General features: G+C 43.1%; 2 protein-coding genes across 3 annotated transcripts in view; one reads left to right on the top strand and one right to left on the bottom strand.

Moving 5' to 3' along the window:
* Positions 1 to 20,924, top strand: part of LOC114652905 (uncharacterized) — a 28,709-nt gene extending 7,785 nt beyond the window's left edge. Inside the window, exons 2-8 of one of the 2 annotated variants that reach the window (XM_051928182.1) lie at positions 2,057 to 2,132; positions 6,094 to 6,150; positions 7,830 to 7,880; positions 13,872 to 13,910; positions 19,099 to 19,137; positions 20,341 to 20,388; positions 20,617 to 20,924. In XM_051928182.1, coding sequence (XP_051784142.1) covers positions 2,057 to 2,132; positions 6,094 to 6,150; positions 7,830 to 7,880; positions 13,872 to 13,910; positions 19,099 to 19,137; positions 20,341 to 20,388; positions 20,617 to 20,921 — 615 coding nt within the window. In that variant the 3' untranslated portion in view covers positions 20,922 to 20,924. Of the gene's footprint in view, positions 1 to 2,056; positions 2,133 to 6,093; positions 6,151 to 7,829; positions 7,881 to 11,016; positions 11,056 to 13,871; positions 13,911 to 19,098; positions 19,138 to 20,340; positions 20,389 to 20,616 lie in introns of both variants that reach the window. The other variant, XM_051928181.1, reaches the window with a different exon arrangement.
* Positions 1 to 21,802, bottom strand: part of pkd2 (polycystic kidney disease 2) — a 913,849-nt gene that overhangs the window by 299,111 nt on the left and 592,936 nt on the right. The window lies entirely within an intron of this gene.

Raw genomic sequence — 21,802 nt, 5'->3', positions numbered from 1 at the left:
AAACTTCAGTGTCTTTTTCTCATGGATTGTTACTGGAGATGAAATGTGGGTTGACCATCATGACCCTGAAACCAAACAAGAGTCCAGATGATGAAAACATATGCCATTCAAGTCAACCATCATTGGGGAGACAGACACCATCACAAAGAAATGAGGCCATCAAACAGGAATCTGTCAGCAGGCGCTGCTTCACAACAACACGCCATCCCATAAATCCCAGAAAGTGAAGGCTGCTGTCACCATATGTGGCTTCAGAGAGCTCAGCCCTCCACCATTCAGTCCACACACCTGGGCTCCTGTCATTTCCTTCTCTTTTGAAACCTTAAGAAATGTCGATGTGGATGGTGACTACCTGATGAGAGCGACCTCAAGGGGGCGGTAAAGGGTGGGCTTGGGGTCCACAAGGAATCTTTCTATTCCAAAGGTTTAAATCACAGGAGGCAATGTGGGCCAAGTGTGTTAAAGTCAAAGGGAGATTCCATTGAGGTGAGCTGGACCACCACATATCATAGTCAGGTGAGACTTTCATCATATTGAAACTTTAGACAGGGTGGTGCAGGGAAATGGGAAATTTTCAAATGACATTCAATGCACGAATAAACACATTACAACATACGTTTAATGATGAAATGTATTGTACAGGATATGCAATTAATAACGGTAATCAATATTCATTCAATACGTCTTGAAGAAAACATCATGAAGGTGTCGTCCATTTCTCCGTACACATCCTGACAGCCTGCATTGCCTGACGTTAACATGTCAAGAGGAAGGCCAGCGATTTCCTCTTCAATCCTCCTTTTTAGTTCAGCAGTGGTTGCAGGACGTGTGCGGTACACTTGGCTTCTAAGATGTGCCCACAGAAAAAAAAATACCACAAGCAGTGAGATCTGGGGGTCTCGGAGGCCATGGAATGTCACCATTGCGTGAAATGACGCACCTTCTAAACATTCGTCAAATCGCTGCCATTGATTGTCAGGCGGTATACAAAGTGGCTTCTTTTTTAAGGCTGAATCCGTTTCTTCTAAATTACGCACCCATGTTGTAATCACATGAGCAGATGGGACACGATCGCGACGTCCTAAATGGTAATGATGCCAAAATCCCCTTTGCGCAACCGTCACACTGTCACCATTCTTATAAAAGGCGAATGCTCATTGCACGCCACTCCACTGCTCCATTATAGCTAATGGCAAGGGGTCCTAAACGAGTCCCATTGGTCCCAAACAACTGCAGACACCACAGGGTTGCCAACACCCAGTTCCAAAATTTACCATCTCCCTGTGCCACCCTGTGTTAAAAAATGTACTCTACTGGCCATGGGATGTGACATAAATACGCAGCAGGACAATCATGGGTCTAAAAAATGGAATTCTCTGCAATGGTGCATCAGTGTGCCCTGAGAGTGCGAGCCGAAGAGTCAGAATATAATATCATCATCATCATCATCATCATCAGTGGCAATCTGGGAAGGAATTTGGTGTTGAGGCCATCTCAGAATGTGTGAAGACTTCCCTAAGCTTAACAAGAGCTTACCTCACTTGTGATGAAGTCCCTCATTTAAAAAAAAAAACACCAAAAATTAAATCTTTTTATATGTCACTTACCTCATGTCATTTGTTCAGATGGTTGAGAAAAAACTTGAATCTCATGTTTTCATGTAGAAAAAGAGATAAAAATACAAATATCATATAACAGAAGCCAGTGGTGACCAATGGTGTAGAACAGCAAATGAAAAACATCCGAAATAATCTCACGTTACTCGTCTCGCGTCACCCACATGTCAGCCCTCCAGCCGTGTGCTCAAAACACGCAAAGCACATCCAGTTTGATGGAAAATATTTGTAAATAGATCCAGAAAAAAAAAATGAGAAAAACTCATAACAGGAAACGAAAGTCACAGAAAAAATCCAAACAGACACACGAGGAACACAAAACCACCAAGGTGGGCACTCGCCCTACGGACGGAGCTGCGGCTGACACTCTGGGAGTTGTGTGAAAGCTTATTTTAAAGATGAATTTTCCAAATGTAACTTTTCTTTCTTTTTTATCTTAGCCATTTCTCAAAAAGCAAGATGAGCAACGTTCTCTGTCTTCTTCTGGGCCTTTTGTCTTCTGCACTTGTGCACACAGTAAGTGTCATGAAGTTACTTCATAAACGCAAAGATTCTGAGGTAACGAGCAAGAAGAAAGAAAGAAAGAAAGAAAGAAAGAAAGAAAGAAAGAAAGAAAGAAAGAAAGAAAGAAAGAAAGAAAGAAAGAGCAATAGGTACTCAATACGTTTTACTGATAAAATAAAAATATGTATGAAATAAGTGGTTAGGTTTAATGTATCCTTAGCTCATATGGCACCTTTAATTACAGTGCAACAAGAAAGAAAGAAAGAAAGAAAGAAAGAAAGAAAGAAAGAAAGAAAGAAAGAAAGAAAGAAAGAAAGAAAGGCACTATATGATAGATAGATAGATAGATAGATAGATAGATAGATAGATAGATAGATAGATAGATAGATAGATAGATAGATAGTGCAGTGGATGGCTGGGCATTGTGCTGGGAGAGGGACTATACCTCCCATGGAAGCTCAACCCTATAAGGGCCCATGGCCACCGCCGGGACGATTGTGAAGCCCTGGACATCAGCACTTCTGCCACACCCAGAGGTGCTGGCGGAAGAAATACCAGGGACACCCGGAGTGCTTCTGGGTGTTCATGCGGCACTTCCACCACACCAGGAAGTGCCACAGGAAGCTCATCGGGAGGCACCTGGAGCACATCCAGGTGGGAATAAAAGGGGCCGCCTCCCTCCAGTCATCAACCAGAGTTGGGAAAAAGAGGACAGAGCTCAGAGCTCAGAGGAGATGAGAGGAGAGGAGGCGGTCAAGGAAGGCATTGGAAGGCCTGGACTTAAGGGTGATTGTTGTGGGGGGCACTGTGGGCTGTGCGGGACTTTATGGACACTTTCATTGTAAATAAACGTGTGTGTTTTTGACTGTTGGTGTCTGCCTGTCTGTGTATGGGGATGGACTTCCACAATAGATAGATAGATAGATAGATAGATAGATAGATAGATAGATAGATAGATAGATAGATAGATAGATAGATAGATAGATAGATAGATAGAAGTGAAAGGCACTATATAATAGACAGTTAGATAGACAGATGTGAAAGGCACTATAAGAAAGAAAGAAAGAAAGAAAGAAAGAAAGAAAGAAAGAAAGAAAGAAATTGAAATGGTGAATTTTTTTGTGATTTTATCCACGATGAAAGGCACTATATAATACAAAAAGAAAGACAGAAAAAGCTATATTATTTTGTGATGTGGCTTATTATGAACTTTACAATATAAACTGTCAAGAATGAAATATTGAAATAATATTGCTCATTATTAAAGGTATGATATCATTTATTGAAAGAAAGAAAGAAAGAAAGAAAGAAAGAAAGAAAGAAAGAAAGAAAGAAAGAAAGAAAGAAAGAAAGAAAGAAAGAAGTTGCTGCATGGTCTGCGATCTTTCAGCAGAATCTGAAGCCTTCCAGCCTTGTGGCCCCCAGTACTGGTGCCCACCCCACACTACATGCGAGTCAGGCTGGATGGGTGAGTCTGTGCCCTCCACAGGACTGGCAGAGTTTGTTCTCGGCCCTTGTGACAGCTCAGCTCACTGTGACCCTGTGATAGAAAAATCAGGTGTAGAAAAGGAAGAAGCAGAGAAGAACATTTGGTGCTGAAAGGGTGCCTCGATGTACGAGTGGTCTTCTCGGTGCTCAGGTAGATTCATCCCACTGTGACAAACTGAAGACCCTCAACAAGGAGAGGAGTTTGAAGCACTCCCTTTGCTCTTCCCATCCTCAGGTGGTCCTGACACCAGTCACTTCTCCTCATCTTTTCCTATCGGGTGTTGCGCTGCCCGGACGCTGTTTGTAAGGTGGACCTACAAGACGTCTGCTGCTCCTGACTGAGGGTCTCCTGCACAGCACAGTTTGCTCGTCTCTTCACTGACATTTTTCATGGCTCTCCTGCATGGCACTTTAAATCAAACCTTCTGCTGCCATGATGATTCTGGGCCCATTACACTTCCATGAGTTCACCTGGCTGGTCCTAACCTTTCTGAGGTCTGCTCCTGCTCCTCATCCTGACCCCCTTCAGTTTGCATATCCGGCACGTAGATCTGTGGACGGCACCATAACTGTGGGTCTTAACTTTGTGCTCGAGCATTGTGCCCGTCAGTTCAGTATCAAACTCCATTGTGCCCACACTGTTGGTAACTAAACTTCTACCAACTGAACTGAAAGCTTCCACCTGCAAACGGATTTACGGTTTTGTGCCAAATAGGAAACAATATGTCTGGCTCGGCTCCCACCTCTCACGCTGGCCTCCTATCAGCACAGGTGACCCTCAAGGCTCAGACTTTCCATCCTACTCAACCCCCTGTAGGCCAATGACGGGTGGTCCGCTGACCCTGCAGTAAAAATCACTGAGTTTACCGGTGACACCACCACCGTTGGACTAATTCGCAATGGAAATGGAGGTGATGTGTCTTGTGTCCTGGTGCACCATAAATAGCACAGTACAGCACTCAACACCACCAAGATGGCGGAAACGGGAATCGCCTTTCACAAAACAGCAGTTACAAGCTCCGCCTCTACGTGATCAATAAGTCAAATCTAATCCAAGTTTATTGTCGTTGTGATTTTTCACCATGAAATTACATCAGTAGCTGAAACTAATGTCAGATTCTATAGGCAACGTGGTGGAATCCTTCAAACTCTTAGGCCCAAGTGTCACACACACCGTCATCCGGGACATCAACACCCCCTTTCATCGCTAAGGTGGCTCAACAGCAGACACATTTAAACAAATTCCATATTTCCCACCCCACCTGTGTACGAAGGTAAATCAAGAGGTAAAGACAATTTGAAAAATTACGCGGTAACCACAGCGAACAGAAGCTGACGCAATACAACGTGTTTGCAAAGGCTTATGGGTAGTCTGAACACACACACCGCAGCGCTCTGCCATTAGCGTAGTTGAGTCCAAGGTCGTGTAAATATGGACGCTCCGTCGTAGGATTGCACCCTCGTTGAGCAACACGCCGTAGTGAGATTCGTCTGGGCAAAGGGAGTGACACCTGATGAAATTCAGCAAGTTCTGGCGAATAAAAGTCCTTCTGATATTAAGAACAGAGCAACCAGTGGAGAGCCGGGACTTATCTGACATCCTCAGCCCTGGGGGAGCACCGTGGCCAAGATGACGATGTTTCCTGTAAACGAGTCCCCTCATCTTCTTTCTTCTTGTTTTGTTCATTGATCCCATATTCAGACTGATTTGTCTTGGTGTCGACACCTTGGTGACCTTTTTAATTTCTTTCCTTTAAGTCCAAAAGAAGAATAAATACTCAGGTCACCTGTGTCACATTCTGGCAGTAATTATAAAGCAGAAAAACGTGAAACTGACTTTGGCTTTGTCACATCTGTTGTTCATCGCTGACAAGAACTCCACAAAACGGCCAACCATTCTGAAAATGGCGTTAAGAAAGAGAAATACGATAAATAAAGTCCACCATAAATGATACATGCACAATACTGAGGGACCTTCCAGAGGACTCAACAAAAACACTGCAGGAGTCGCCCTCCATTGGGACCACCATATGAGTTACGGCACCAGGAAGTGACTGGCAGAGGAAAGCTGTGGCGTAGCGGTGGGGGCCTAAAGGGGGCTTCGGAAGTAAAGATTTTTACTGCTTGACTTCAAGTGAAGATCTCGCTGACTTTGGTTGACATTTTGCGTTTGTCACTTGGCTCCCTTTGACTCACATGTTTGTGACAGATTAGGGACAGTCCTTTCGACGCTCTCCGAGCTGCTCAAAAACTTCAGGGTCACTTCTTAAAAATGAACGTAAAAACATCTGACATTTGTACCACCTGCTAGGAGCTCTGGGGACTTCAGAGATCAAATATTTATGTCTTCAAAAAAAAGCAAAAGGATTAAAGTTAATAAATGTGGGGACTAACAGCGAGTGGGGAGTCACTGAGGGTGGGCTCCTAATCCAACTGTTTGTAATCCCATCCATCTTAACTAGAAGGCTTCTCTGCTTCCTTCCAGACCCTCAGCAAACACCACCGACATCTCAAATGGGGGGACCACTCTGCCAGCTACGAGGTGAGTAACCTGTCTGTTAATCTTATCTGTTTATAGTGCCTTTCACGTCTATCTATCTATCTATCTATCTATCTATCTATCTATCTATCTATCTATCTATCTATCTATCTATCTATCTATCTATCTATCTATCTATCTATCTATGTATTATATAGTGCCTTTCACATCTATCTATCTATCTATGTATTATATAGTGCCTTTCACATCTATCTATCTATCTATCTATCTATCTATCTATCTATCTATCTATCTATCTATCTATCTATCTATCTATCTATCTGTTATATAGTGCCTTTCACATCTATCTATCTATTATATAGTGCCTTTCACGTCTATCTATCTATCTATCTATCTATCTATCTATCTATCTATCTATCTATCTGTCTATCATATAGTGCCTTTCATATCTATCTATCTATCTATCTATCTGTCTGTTTTATAGTTCCTTTCACGTCTATCTATCTATTTTATAGTTCCTTTCACGTCTATCTATCTATCTGTTTTATAGTGCCTTTCACGTCTATCTATCCATCTATCTATCTGTTATATAGTGCCTTTCACATCTATCTATTTATCTATCTATCAATCATTTAGTGCCTTAGGGTTGAAGTGAGGGTTTTGGGAAGACAACTCCAGACACTTGACGTCCACCTGATTTAGCCGTTCCAGCTCCAGCCTTGATGCGTGTTGAGTGTCTTTTTCATGTTGGAAGACCCCATTGTGTCTGTGGTTCAGCCTTCTTGGTTTGAGGTTAAATTGAAGGATTCTCATGTAGTCCTCCTTCTTCTTTATTCTTTCCACTCAGTTCATTGCAGTCTATGAAGCTGCCTAGCACTACTATGCATCACAGAAGGCCGAGTGTCCTTTGGGTTGAAGGTCTCCTGACGTACCTCTGGTCATCATGGCCAAGCGTCTCCATTTTTGCCTCATCTGACTATAAAACGTTCCTCCCGGAGGCTTTTCCTTTGTCCATGTGGTCAGCCAGAAACTTTAGTTGAGTTTGAAGGTGTCACTTTTGAAGCAGGGGCTTCTTTCTTTCTTGGACAGCAGCCTCTCAGTCCACGGCTCTTACATGAGCAAATGGAAACTTTTCACCCCAGCTGGACTGCAAAAGCCCCTAAGCGGGTTTCCTAATCTTTTTTGTTTTCATGACCCAATCTTTGCCTTTGTGGTGTCTTCAAGACCCATTCCTTGTTGAGTGCACGATTGTCAGTGTGGTTCCCCTTGGAGAATTGAGGACAATTGTCAGAGGAAGGGGCTAATCAAGGACGATTGTTAGGGCAATGTTGATTGGTTAGTGACCCTGCAGCAATCTACCGTGACCCCATCTGAAAAGCATCTGCAACCAATTACCATTAAATGCAGCAGTAACTCAAGACCCAATAGTGGGACACAACCCACCCATAGTACAGTATAAGAAACCCTGATGTGAAGTATTTCCTGTTATAACAGTTTCTTGCCAGTAGATGGCTGAGGTCATTCTGCGTGTTGATTTTGTTCTTTTCTCCTCTTTGTGGTTGTTAGCTTGAAGTTTAAATATGAAGAGGGTTACCTTCAAGGCTGCATTTCTTCTTCATTAAAAACCTAACGAAAGTAAAGGCTCACAATGTGCACGGATCACCCAGTGAACGCCTTCACGTGTTTCGTAATTACGTTTTCTTTCTTCTGGCTGTTCTTAGGTGCCGTTCTTCTTCCAGCCTTTCCAGCTCGGCGTCCCAAGTCGAACGCAGGTGAGTTATTGAAAAACAGCAAATCTGCTGAGTTGTTTGACATTCCTGGCCTGTGATGTCTAACTTTAATGATTTTTTTTTGTTTTTTCTATAAACGCCTGTGCATTTCTTCTTCAATGGTTTTAAGACACAAAGAATTGAAATTGTTTTCGGAAAGTTCATTATTTAATCAATTTTTTGCTTCCCGTTTTGGCCGCCAGTATGTTGAGTTTCTGTTTCTTTGTCTCCGTGGAGATCTCCCAGGGTGCACACATTTATGACGTCAACGCGGTGACGATACAAAGGGTTTGGGTGAATCTTAATTTAGTCCTTCGGGTTTTTCCAATCCCCGCCGTTGCTTTTGACTCTGAATTTTCCCATCCCGTTTTGACTTTTGACGAAAGATGTCGTATGCCGCTGGTTGTCACCTTCAGCCCGCTCTTCGACTTACGAGTCTGCTAGATTTTCATTTCCGTTCTGTTCTCTCTGTTCAGCGTCAGCATAGCCTGACCCTGATATTATTACTGAAATCGGAGTTTTGCTTGACATCCTCACTACTGTCACTAACCCAGTTGTTCCTGTGTCCCTTGATGCTCCCCTTTCAACTTGTGACAACCTTTCTGATTTTCTTCGTAGACAAGGCCGCTGTTATCATAGCTCACATTGCACCAGCTGCTTGTGACGCGTGTGTCCCTTTGACTTGCTCTGCCATCCTCACTCAGTGTGAGCCACTCTCTCTGCCCTGGCCCATTGAGACCTCCAAATTGTCCTTCTGACGTTGTCCCCTCAATCTGATTGGCTGTTGTCAAGACCCTTCTGGCCCAGATATCATCATTGCTAAGACTGCAGACCCAGAGAAGTGGCAGAGAATGGATGGGTGGGTGGGTGTTAACCCCTGTCGTGATGCGGGGGTCTGTCCCAGCAAATGAGTTCAGTCCTTGTCACCTGATTATGTAAATGCACTTCCTTAATCTGCCCGGTCACTGGACGTCTGGAGCTCACACATCCGTGATGATACCGGACATGCCATTCAAGAACAATTCATATTGAGCAGTGATAAATATTGCGAAGTAATGCAGTTCTTTTACATAATAACACAATTCAAAAATGGTTTTGAGCGGCTGAAGTAAACGTCCCCAAGGGTGACAAGTCAGTGGACATTTTTAGGTTAGGCTTTACGCTGTCCTTGATGTCAACTGAATGGCTTCCCTGGTGATTATTTTAAAGTTTGCCTATGATTTGGAAGTTGCTTTGGGTGAAAGCTTCCATTAAACAAACACGTGACGGCTAAAAATGGGAGCTCTGTGGTTATGTTATATTATGGGATGGTTTACTAACCCTTAAACCTTTAAAATAGATTGAAATCTGAATGAACCAGCCGTCTAGTACATTTTATTGAAATAACTTTTGGTGAATTAAAAGAAGACTTGTAATTTATTTAACCCTTTTATTATCTTTGTTTCAATAGACGTTTAGAATAAATCCTCCGATTCAACAGCAGACTGTGGTAAATATTACCTTTTTCTTTTTGAAATTAGAATATATTTTGTGGCAAAAGAGTCATTTACAATTTGTGGGCCTCTCTTCAAAATGCATTGTACTGTATCTGTCTCTCCAACAGATGGCGCATCACAAACCTTAGTAGTGATGAAAGGCGATAGGTTGAAATCAACATAAACCTCAGCATTGAAAGTTTGCAGTGCACCATCTACTGAAGTGTATTTTGTAATGCATGCAGTATTTTTCAATGCACATAGTAATAAATGGCATTGCAATTGCCACTCCAACAGATGGTGCATTACAAACATTTGAAGTAATAAAAGTTGATGGGTTGAAATGAACGTAGACCTCGGCATTGAAAGTGTACAGTGCACCATCTACTGAAATGTATTTTGTAATGCATGTAGGAATAAATTTCTTTGCATTTGCCACTCCAACAGATGGTGCATCACAAACATTGGTAGTAAATGAAAGGTGATGGACTGAAATCAACATAGACCTCAACATTGAAAGTTTGCAGTGCACCATCTACTGAAATGTATTTTGCAATGCACATAGTAATAAAAGGCGTTGCATTTTCCACTCCAACAGATGGCGCATCACACACATTGGCACATAGTAATAAAAGGCGTTGGATTTTCCACTCCAACAGATGGTGCATCACAAACATTGGCAGTAATGAAAGGTGATGGGTTGAAATCAACATAGACCTCAGCATTGAAAGTTTGCAGTGCACCATCTACTGAAATGTATTTTGTAATGCATGCATTAATAAAAAGCATTGCATTTTCCACTCCAACAGGTGGTGCATCGCAAACATTGGGAATAATAAAAGGTGATGGGCTGAAATCAACGTAGACCTCAGCATTGAAAGTTTGCAGTGCATCGTCTACTGAAATGTATTTTGTAATGCATGCATTAATAAAAACCATTGCATTATCCACTCCAACAGATGGTGCATCACAAACATTGGGAATAATAAAAGGTGATGGGCTAAAATATACTAAAACCTCAGCATTGAAAGTTTGCAGTGCATCATCTACTGAAATGTATTTTGCAATGCACATAGTAATGAAAGGTGTTGCATTTGCCACTCCAGCAGATGGCACATCACAAACATTGGCAGTAATGAAAGGTGATGGGTTGAAATCACCATAGACCTCAGCATTGAAAGTGTGCAGTGCACTATCTACTGAAATGTAATTTGCAATGCACATAGTAATAAAAGGCGTTGAATTTTCCACTCCAACAGGTGGTGCATCACAAACATTGGGAATAATAAAAGGTGATGGGCTGAAATCAACATAGACCTCAGCATTGAAAGATTGCAGTGCACCATCTACTGAAATGTATTTTGTAATGCATGTAGTAATTAAAGGTGTTGCATTTGCCACTCCAACAGATGGCGCATCCCAAACTTTGGGAGTAATAAAAGGTGTTAAGAGACGAGGGTCAAAATGGGAGCTGTGAGGGGACACCGGGGCCTCAAGTTCATGTACTCTGTTATGTTTTGTACTTATAAACCTATAAAACAAATTACTGCTTAATTAGTATCTTGATAAGTAAGATGTCTACTGCATTTCAGTGAGATTCCTTTTATTGAATTGATAAAGAATTTGTGTTCCTTTAACCTTTTCTTATCTTTCTACCTTTATAGATGTTTGGTGTAAATCCTCCGATTCCACAACAGACTGTGGTAAAGTATCTTCTTCTTCTTTTTGAAATTAATTTTTTGTTGCAAAAGTGTCAATATTTGTGGACCCCTCTTCAAATCGTGTGTTGTGATGAGCCATGAAGACCCTGAGTGTCAGAGCGGCTGCTGCTTCTGCCTCCATGGTGCAGGGACGCGGGTTCAAACCAGCAGCCCAGTCACCGGCGCCAGTGAGTCGGACATTCAGGATTTGACCTGCTCTAACATGGGAGGCCACTTTGTCCTGAAGCAGAAAGACCAAAATATCAGAAAGTCCACGGACCCTCCAAGGTAGTCGTGTACACACTGCGGGGAAATTCTTATTCACATGCAGCATACAACACACACACATAGTGAAGGAGCTCGTGGATGGATAGGGGGACCTGACCAGTTGGGTTGCACAGGACGCTGACACATCAGACAAGCAGTGGACGACAGTATGGTCCCCCAGTGTGCCACTGGTGCTGCTCCAGTCCGCACTCCTGCAGGGCTGTATGGCGGCTGAAGTTTGAGTGTGCAGCCTTGTCAGGGACCTCTGGAGCCACTAGGGGGAGCTGTTGGTGGGAGAGGAGTCCCCGCCCTCATCTGTCCGACCCTGAACTGCTGAAGGCCAAAATATCAGAATGTCTGCGCACCCTTCAAGGTGGACGTTACAAAGTGTTAGTTAGTGCTGGGAAATTGTCATTTGTATGTCACCTCAGAAAAAGAAATAAGAATAGATAAGCAAACAACAATCACACACGTGTGCATACACCAAAGTGTGGCGGACATGCATCCCAGCTGGGATGGGGTGCGGTGCTTTTCATCAGCTGGGATGTCATTACACAGGGATCACGTGGCAGGAGGTGAAGCCCATCTGGGTTGGTTTCCATTCCTAATCCCAGCTGTGGAGTCAACACAATGGACAGACTGGAGAAAATGTAAATACTGGGGACAATTTACCAGACAACATGATCTTTGGTAGTGGGCTCTCTGGTGCAGTCCCAGACTGGGATTTGTAATTCAGAAGGGCAGGTCCACCATTTCAGGTCCTTGGGTGCCACCAGGGGCCACTGCTGGAAGAAGACTTCTGGGCTTTTTCCCAGCTTTCATATGGCCCAGATTGCCAGATGCAAAAGGTGGCACCTCACGTCTCTCAGAGGGTCAAAGTCGAGAAGACATTGGACGAAAGGGAGAAGGAATTGCTGTAATTGTGTGGTGCACTGAGAGATCTGACCTGTCAAGGTACTTTGAGGGAATTAACACGCTTTGTTTGAATCTGGGACTGTCATGCATGGCGCCCCCTTGTGGTCATCACATATATATACATATTGTGAAGCCTGAGGGTGTGTACAGGCACCCTAACTGAACACAGACAGGCGCAGAGATGAGTTCGGCACACACACACAGTTTAGTTACAGGTCTTCACAGGGCACAAATCACCACAGCCCAACCCAGTCCCTTCTTTGCTGCCAGTCCTTCCTCCTCAGGCTTTGTCCTCTTCCTCCCTACTCTGGCCCCCAGAGTTGTGGCAGCTGGCCCCTTTTCATGAGCCCCCGTTAGTACTCTAGGTGTTCCATGATACTCCTTCCAGCTGCACTTCCTGGTGAGACGGCAGCCCTGCAGAGGAGGGCTCAACTGTTCTCCATGTGCCCCCTGGCAGTAGCCACATGCCCCAGCAGGGCTGAGCTTCCATGCTCCAAACCCATGGCACTGTAGCACGACAGGGGGGCTGCCCTCTGTTGTCTTGGGGGAGGTATTGCCACCGTGTACAGTCCTTCCGTTACGGCGGTGTCCTAGCCAGGCATGAATCCCAGCTGTCTGTTACAATATATATAAACTATATATAAACGAGCTGTGCTACCTGTTCAAATCTAAATAATCAATGTAGACCTCAGCATTAACCTTTTGCAATGCACCATTAACTGAAAAGTATTTTATAATGCATGTCGTAATAAAATGCATTGCATCTGCCACTCCAACAGATGGCGCATCCAGAACACTGGTAGTAATGAAAGGTGATGGGTTGAAACCTAAGTAATCAACATAGACCTCAGCATTGACTGTTTGCAATGCACCATTAACTGAAATGTATTTTGTAATGCATGTCATAATAAAATGCATTGCATCTGTCACTCCAACAGATGGCGCATCACAAACATTGGGAGTAATGAAAGGTAATGGGTTGAAACCTAAATAATCAATGTAGACCTCAGCATTGACTGTTTGCAGTGCACCATCTACTGAAATGTATTTTATAGTGTATGTTGTAATAAAATGCATTGCATCTGTCACTCCAACAGATGGCGCATCACAAACATTGGGAGTAATGAAAAGTGATGGGTTCAAATTTAAGTAATCAACGTTGACCTCTGGATTGACCGTTTGCAGTGCACCATCTGCTGAAATGTATTTTGTAATGTATGTAGTGCATTGCAGTTTGTTACTCCAACAGATGGTGCATTGCAAAAACGTTGGGAGTAATAAAAGGCGATGGAGTCTGGAGACTTTCTGAAGGCTCTGTAGATGATGCTGTCCTTTCACTAATTGAATGGCTTCCCTGTTCATGATTTTAGTGTTGGTCTGGGATCTGAAAGTCGCTTTGGATTAAAGTTTCTGTTAAATTAAGAGATGAGGGTCAAAACGGGAGCTGTGAGGGGACACCAGGGCCTCAAGTTCATGTACTCTGTTATGTTTTGTACTTATAAGCCTATAAAACAAATTACTGCTTAATTAGTATCTTAATAAGTAAGATGTCTACTGCATTTCAGTGAGATTCCTTTTATTGAATTGATAAAGAATTTGTGTTCCTTTAACCTTTTCTTATCTTTCTATCTTTATAGATGTTTGGTGTAAATCCTCCGATTCCACAACAGACTGTGGTAAAGTATCTTCTTCTTCTTTTTGAAATTAATTTTTTGCTGCAAAAGTGTCAATTTGTGGAACCCTCTTCAAATCATTTGTTGTGATGAGCCATGAAGACCCTGAGTGTCAGAGCGGCTGCTGCTTCTGCTTCCATGGTGCAGGGACGCGGGTTCAGACCAGCAGCCCAGTCACCGGTGCCAGTGAGTCGGACATTCAGGATCTGCTCTCATCTGACAGGCCAGCACATTTGTGGGCCACTTAGTCCTGCAGTCAAAAAAAATAAATAATCACCCTGCAAGGTGGTCCCTACAAAGTTCCAGTTCAATTTTACTGTCAGGTATACTCCGTGCAGGGAAATGCTTACTTTTATGTCTCCTCAGAACAAAATATCTGCGACGACTTACTTACGGAGATATTTGGAACAGCAATCTCATTAGACCAAATACCCCTTTTAACACAACGCACTATATTATGTCCAAAAAATATTAATGTTGATCACGTTAATAACCAGGTCATTTCATTACTTCCTGGAGAGACACAGATCTTTCTAAGCTCTGACAAAGTTGACTCTGATGACGACAATGACCATCTTCATTTCCCCTTAGCATATTTAAACATTATTAACCCAGCCGGATTACCACAACACAATCTTAGCCTTAAAAACGGAACAATACTCATGCTATTAAGAAACCTTAACACTAAACAGGGTGTATGCAATGGTACACGTTTAGTCGTCAACACCATGACACACAATGTTATTCAAGCAACACTTCTTACAGGATCACATGCTAACAATACTGTTCTCATTCCTAGAATTGACCTTACAAGTTCTGACCTAGAATTACCTTTTACATTGAAACGCCGACAGTTCCCCATTAAACCTGCCTTTGCCATGACCATCAACAAACCACAAGGACAAACCATGGACAAGGTTGGCATCTACCTCTCTGAACCCGTTTTTGGACATGGACAACTTTATGTTGCCTTCTCACGAGTTCAACGTTCATCTGACATTAAAGTTAAAGTTATAAATGCTCCATGCCAAGGAAGACTCATTCAAGGACAGGACACCATCTTTACTACTAATGTTGTGTACAAAGAAATATTCCAATAAACCATTACACTGTGCCAAGCACTTTATTGTTTGCTTTCTATATGCATCATCCACACCTTCACACTATTCTATATCTCATTCATACATCTCACTCTTTGTCATGCCCCAACGCCAGGGGTTGGTGAGCGAAGCGAGCAGGGGGCAGAGCCCCCTAGTAAAAATAAGAATACACAACACACACACACACAAGTCATGAAGGAGCTCACGGATGAATGGGAGACCTGGCCAGTTGGGTTGGTGGTTCCTTTTACAGATGGGACATTGGCACAAAGGACCTGCAGTGAACAACTGCCTGATGGTGTTGTGTAGTATGGGCCCCCAGTATGCTACTGGTGCTGCCTGCAGGGCTTTATGGAGTCAGGGACCTCTGGAGCCACCGCAGGGAGCGCTTGGTGGGACAGTCCCTGCAATCCTCTGTCCGACCCTGAACTGCTTCTATGGTATGCTGGTGACGTACCAGTAGTACTTCAGGGTCCCACTTTCGAGGAAGGCCATTCACCTCAGGGAGACAACTCAGAGTCGGGAGAAGAGAAAGACAAAGAAAAAAAAATAAATAGAAAGTAGTGGAATGTATTGAATACAATTATATTAGACTGGAATAAAGAAAGAAAGAAAAAAATAAAAGAAGAAAAGGCTCATGTGAACCCGGGACTGCGTCTGGTGGAGTTGTGGATTGTGGGGAGTCTCAGTCACCCCTACCACTCACTCTATATATATATATATATATGACAGAGAGAGTATGTGTATATACAGTACATTATATGAGGGACGTTCAAAAAGTTTTTTTTTCTTAGCATTTCACAACTATTTATGCATTAACTAAATCTTCAATGTCCTGTCTTTGACAAAGATTAGCAGAAGAAAAAGTGTAGGTCACAAAAATCTGAAACTACTAGGGGGCTCTACCCCCTGCTCGCTTCGCTCGCCAACCCCTGGTGTTGGGGCATGACAAAGAGTGAGATGTATGAATGAGATATAGAATAGTGTGAAGGTGTGGATGATGCATATAGAAAGCAAACAATAAAGTGCTTGGCACAGTGTAAAGGTTTATTGGAAAATTTCTTTGTACATAACATTAGTAGTAAAGATGGTGTCTTGTCCTTGAATGAGTCTTCCTTGGCATGGAGCATTTATAACTTTAACTTTAACGTCAGATGAACGTCGAACACGTGAGAAGGCCACAGAAAGTTGTCCATGTCCAAAAATGGGCTCAGAGAGGTAGATGCCAACCTTGTCCATGGCTTGTCCTTGTGATTTGTTGATGGTCATGGCAAATGGAGGTTTAATGGGGAACTGTCGGCGTTTCAATGTAAAAGGTAATTCCAGGTCAGAACTCGTAAGGTCAATTCTAGGAATCAGAACAGTATTGTTAGCATGTGATCCTGTAAGAAGTGTTGCTTGAATAACATTGTGTGTCATGGTGTTGACGACTAAACGTGTGCCATTGCATACACCCTGTTTTGTGTTAAGGTTTCTTAATAGCATGAGTATTGTTCCGTTTTTAAGGCTAAGATTGTGTTGTGGTAATCCGGCTGGGTTAATAGTGTTCAAATATCCTAAGGGGAAATGAAGATGGTCATTGTCGTTATCAGAGTCAACTTTGTCAGAGCTTAGAAAGAGCCGTGTCTCTCCAGGAAGTAATGAAATGACCTGGTTATTAACATGATCAACATTAATATTTTTTGGACATAATATAGTGCGTTGTGTTAAAAGGGGTATTTGGTCTAATGAGATTGCTGTTCCAAATATCTCCGTAAGTAAGTCGTCGCAGATAAAGGGTTGAGGAATTGTAATAATATGTGGGTGAAGTCCATCTGTATTGGTGAGTGTACCATCTCTCAGTTGTAATAAGCAATTGTTATATGCGGGATCTGGACATCACATGTTTTGTACTAACTGTATCTTTTGAAAGCAATGCCAATTGTCCGCGTAACATTTTTTTGAAGCGTGTTGTAGGTTTTGACGTGAATTTTTTTTTTTTTTTTGATGCGGGTGCGTGTTTGTGGTCCCGTTACTCGAACCGTCTAGTTTTGTACCCGTGATCGTATCGTTAGGAATATGGATAAGTAATAAGGAGGATCGCACTCATTGTTAATATGCGGACTGTTCGTTTCTTCGTATTATCACCAATCAGGTCTCGCGCCTGTATATGTATTGGAGTTCGCTCTCTTGTTGTTTATATGACGTCGTCGCGTATTTTAAGGTGGACTGAACAATAGCTGAGCGCATGGCATGTGGAGCAATAGCTAAGCACTGTCTAAAATCTCCTCCTAATAACAGTACTTTTCCTCCAAAGGGAATATTATTATTTATCAACGTTTGTAGAAGTTTATCAATGGTGTTGAGTAAGTGACTGGATGCCATTGTAAATTCATCTATAATTAATAGTGTGGCAAGACGGATGTCACGTGCATTGTTACTGTTCATTTTCATAGTGGATACCGATGTTTCTGTGATTGGGACCGGTATTTTGAATAAGGAGTGACATGTTTTTGGAGCTGAGACATTTTTTCTTCCGCGGTTTCAGAAGCGCTTTGTAGGTGCCGACGTGATTTGTGCATATTTGCGTTCTTGATTTGTTTCAGGGTGCACTGTTCCAATGCGATGTAATATTTGTCCACATACGCGAAAGCAGTATGGGCCAGTGCCAGCTGGTGGCCTGATATTTACTCCGGTAGATGCAAAATCAAATGAACTATTGTAGGATCTAATGCAGTTCATAAAGTTTTTACTTTCAGGCACTTCGTTAGTTAGAAGCTTCTGTAGATATTCAGGATATGAATGTAAAGGAGGCAGTCTAATCTGACCCTTGTGACAACAACGTGTAAATTCATTACTTGTATTGCCAGTTGTTTCTTCAGGGAAGTTAAGTGAATGACAATGATTGCAAATGACATTCATGAATCCCAATAAATTTTCATGAATAGTGGACTTATTATTGAAGGCGTTGTCAGCTAACTGGCGCAATCGTTTAGCAGGTGTCTGTCGTTGATGTCCTTGACGTGCATGTTTTGCTTGTGCCGTTTGAGAGGCGTGTCGTTGTATGTGCAGGATTTGGGACGTGCTATTCTGGAGCTGTAATGGATTTCCCTGTGCTGTGTGAGAAGCCCGTTGCAGTTTACGGCGTTCATTGTTTGTATTGAGCCTTGCCCGTTTTTGTATGTCAGTTAGTCGAGCTTTCTCTTTTTGGAGCCAAGACATTTTTTCTTGGCGCGTAGCCTCACTTTTTTTTATCTCTGTTAGTGGAGGGGGTGTTTGTGTGTCGTGGGCATCTGAGGAGGGGGGGGGGGGTGTTGCTTGGAGGGGGTGGTGGGATTGGTGGGGCGGAAGCGGCTTCTTTTTTTTGTGCGCTAGGGGCTTGTGGAATCCTCCTCTTTGTGTGTGTGTCCCGTTTCGTGTGAAATAGGTTTCGTGCGGTGCTGTGAGCGTCGCCGGCGTCCGACTCCTTTTTTCTGTGGTCGCGGCGCCTCATTTCTTGGGGCGCCTGCGCAGTACATCTTTTGCGTCCACGGCCCATGGCCGGATGTCCCTGCATCCATCCAGTTTACCATTCTCGGTTAGTAATGTGGATGCTAAACCTATGAAGAAATATGATAGATATTAGACAGATAGATAGATATGTAAAAAGCACTATATGATAGATAGATAGATAGATAGATAGATAGATAGATAGATAGATAGATAGATAGATAGATAGATAGATAGATAGATAGATAGGATCCATCCATCCATCCATTTTCCGACCCGCTGAATCCGAACACAGGGTCACGGGGGTCTGCTGGAGCCAATCCCAGCCAACACAGGGCACAAGGCAGGGAACCAATCCTGGGCAGGGTGCCAACCCACCGCAGGACACACACAAACACACCAACACACCAAGCACACACTAGGGCCAAATTAGAATCACCAATCCACCTAACCTGCATGTCTTTGGACTGTGGGAGGAAACCCACGCAGACACGGGGAGAACATGCAAACTCCACGCAGGGAGGACCCGGGAAGCGAGATAGGATCTACTAGCAAAATGCAGAAGAGCTGAGCTGTGTGTGTGTGTTTGTGTGTCCCAGTTTAACAGCTCTCTGTTTCTTTAGTTTCAGCGCTACTTGTCTGGACTCAGACCTTACGGACCAGTGAGTACATTCAAAAATTTTGGCTGTAATGTAAAAGTGGACTCTATTAATATATGGCACCATTCCTATCCATCAATCCATCCATCATATTGTGCCTTTCATATCTATCTATTATATAGTGCCTTTCACTTTATCTATCTATTATATAGTGCCTTTTATATCCTTCAATCTATCTATCAATCTATTATATAGTTCCTTTCACATCTATCTATCTATTATATAGTGCCTTTCACTTTATCTATCTATTATATAGTGCCTTTCACTTTATCTATCTATTATATAGTGCCTTTCATATCCTTCTATTTATCTATCTATCTATTATATAGTGCCTTTCACTTTATCTATCTATTATATAGTGCCTTTCATATCCTTCTATCTATCTATTATATAGTGCCTTTCACTTTATCTATCTATTATATAGTGCCTTTCATATCCTTCTATCTATCTATATATTATATAGTGCCTTTCATATCCTTCTATTTATCTATCTATCTATTATATAGTGCCTTTCACTTTATCTATCCATTATATAGTGCCTTTCATATCCTTCTATCTATCTATTATATAGTGCCTTTCATATCCTTCTATCTATCTATCTATCTATTATATAGTGCCTTTCACTTCATCTGTCTATTAGACTGGACTCAGTCAGCTTGTGTTTTACTTGCCCTGAATGATGAGAATGTTGATTTTTTTTTTCTTCCTGTGATTTTTATCATCGTCCATCGTCCACATTGCATTCTTCTTCAATAAGCTCCATCTTCCCAACAAAGAACCCCCCATGTTTCAGCCCTTTCCGGGTTTGACGTGAATGTTCACAAGTGACCATCCTTTGACAGACCCCGAGGGGTCCCTCCTTCTCCTTCTCCTTCTCCTCCTCCTCTTTTTTTCTCTCTTGGTCCTCTCCATCTTGTGGTGCTGTCAGGTGTCCCACTGCCATCGGAGGTTTCCTTTCAGTAAGCCACTTTAAAGGGACGAGTGACACAGCAGCAGGTCACGTGTGGACGAGTGAGGAACAGGGTGTCGGTCCACCGATGGGCCTGCCTGCTGATGTAATTGTAAAACGCACCAAAATGGCGGCCGTTATTCTCAGAGCGCTTCTGCCCGTTCTTCCATTTTCTTTTGTGGATGAAGACTTTTCAATAAGAGGACGTATGGAGTGAAGAATCCTTAATGGCCTTTTTTTCCCCTTTGTCTCCTCAGGCAGTGAAGATATTTTATCCGTATCGATATCTGCTATTCCAGCAAGTGGTAATTCCATTTTCTGTCCTGTTTACAGTACGAAAGAGAAAGGAGGCTGAGGCGCTGGGCCACTGGACGAGGACACAGTGAAGCCCAAACTCGAGTGACTCGAGTGACACGAGTGACAGTGTCTGTTGTGCGCTCAGCTCCTTTAGTGAATGTTGCGGCTCACAGCCTGTGACGTTTCTCTGCCCCTTTGTGTTTGTACAAATGCCCTCCCGTGTGCTTCTTTTGCAGGTCGTTGTCTATTACCAGCTCTACGTAAGTCGGTGCTTTTTACAGTTGCCGTGCGCTGCTGGCACAGCTTCCCTTTGGCCACGCATGAGAAAAACGCTCATCAGCTACGGCTTCTCTCTGTCAGACTGCATGGCCAGCCGTCTAACGTGTCGCCCGGTCGCCTGCTCAAGCAAGCAAAGCCGTCGAACCTGCGGGCTGGCAGCGATGCCCAGATGTTTAGTAGAACTGGTGCAAGGCGCTATAATGGGGGGGTTGGGGGGGACAGCAAGTCCAAGTGTCTGTTTCAGCCAGAAGGGGGCAGATAAGACAGCCACTGGAGTAAACCTTATTATCACTGCTTCGGACCACAGCTGGAGAGCGCCGTCTATCACTACTTCCCTCACTGAAAGCTGGCACCCCATTCTCATTATTATGGTGTTAAAGGTCAATGGGTGTGAAGAAAATACTAAAATTAATAACAGAGTCCTCTGTGACACAAAGGCCATTGGAGTGAAAGTGAAACCTCGGAGAACAGCCTGCACCACCCCATGGCCTACCTGACAGAGGTAGAAGGTTCCGGTTGTCTTTGGCTGCCATGTTGACCGCCTGCTCTGTGCATGAAGCTGCTGCTGCCGTCCCACCGCCGTGTTTCCATTTGCCACTCCTAACCTTTTGGCTCTCTAACAACTCCCTTTTCTTTGCCTCCATTCCAGATTGTAATTCCTAGATTGCCAACCACCACAGCACGACCTCCTGTTACCACAGCCCGACCCATAACTCCAAAACCAGTGCCAATACCTACAAGACCACCACCTACAAGACCACCACCTACAAGACCACCACCTATAACTACAAGACCAGTGCCAATAACTCTAAGACCACCAACCAGGCCCACCACAACTGCTGGCCCCAGAGGAGACATTTAAACGAGAAGACGAAGATGGCTCCCCTTCCAAGGTTTCTTCTGTTAATCAAGATCACTTTCTTGCCAGGAGTAGTTTAGACGTCTTGTGAAGATCGATTCTTATTTTCAGCTTTGTTTTTTACTTGTTATTGAAGTTTCTATTTTATTACTCTATAAATAGAATTCATTCATGGGGCCGTGTAGCCTTAATCAGTGCTGTTAATTCAACAAAGCCCTCGTTACACTGAAAGACACAGCAGGTGAGTGGTGTCCTTGTGTTGTGTTCGTGACACCAAAACATCC

The sequence above is a fragment of the Erpetoichthys calabaricus genome, chromosome 5 (assembly GCF_900747795.2).
Source record: "Erpetoichthys calabaricus chromosome 5, fErpCal1.3, whole genome shotgun sequence".
Taxonomy (NCBI): Eukaryota; Metazoa; Chordata; class Cladistia; order Polypteriformes; family Polypteridae; genus Erpetoichthys; species Erpetoichthys calabaricus.
This window is presented reverse-complemented; position numbering and strand designations above follow the sequence as displayed.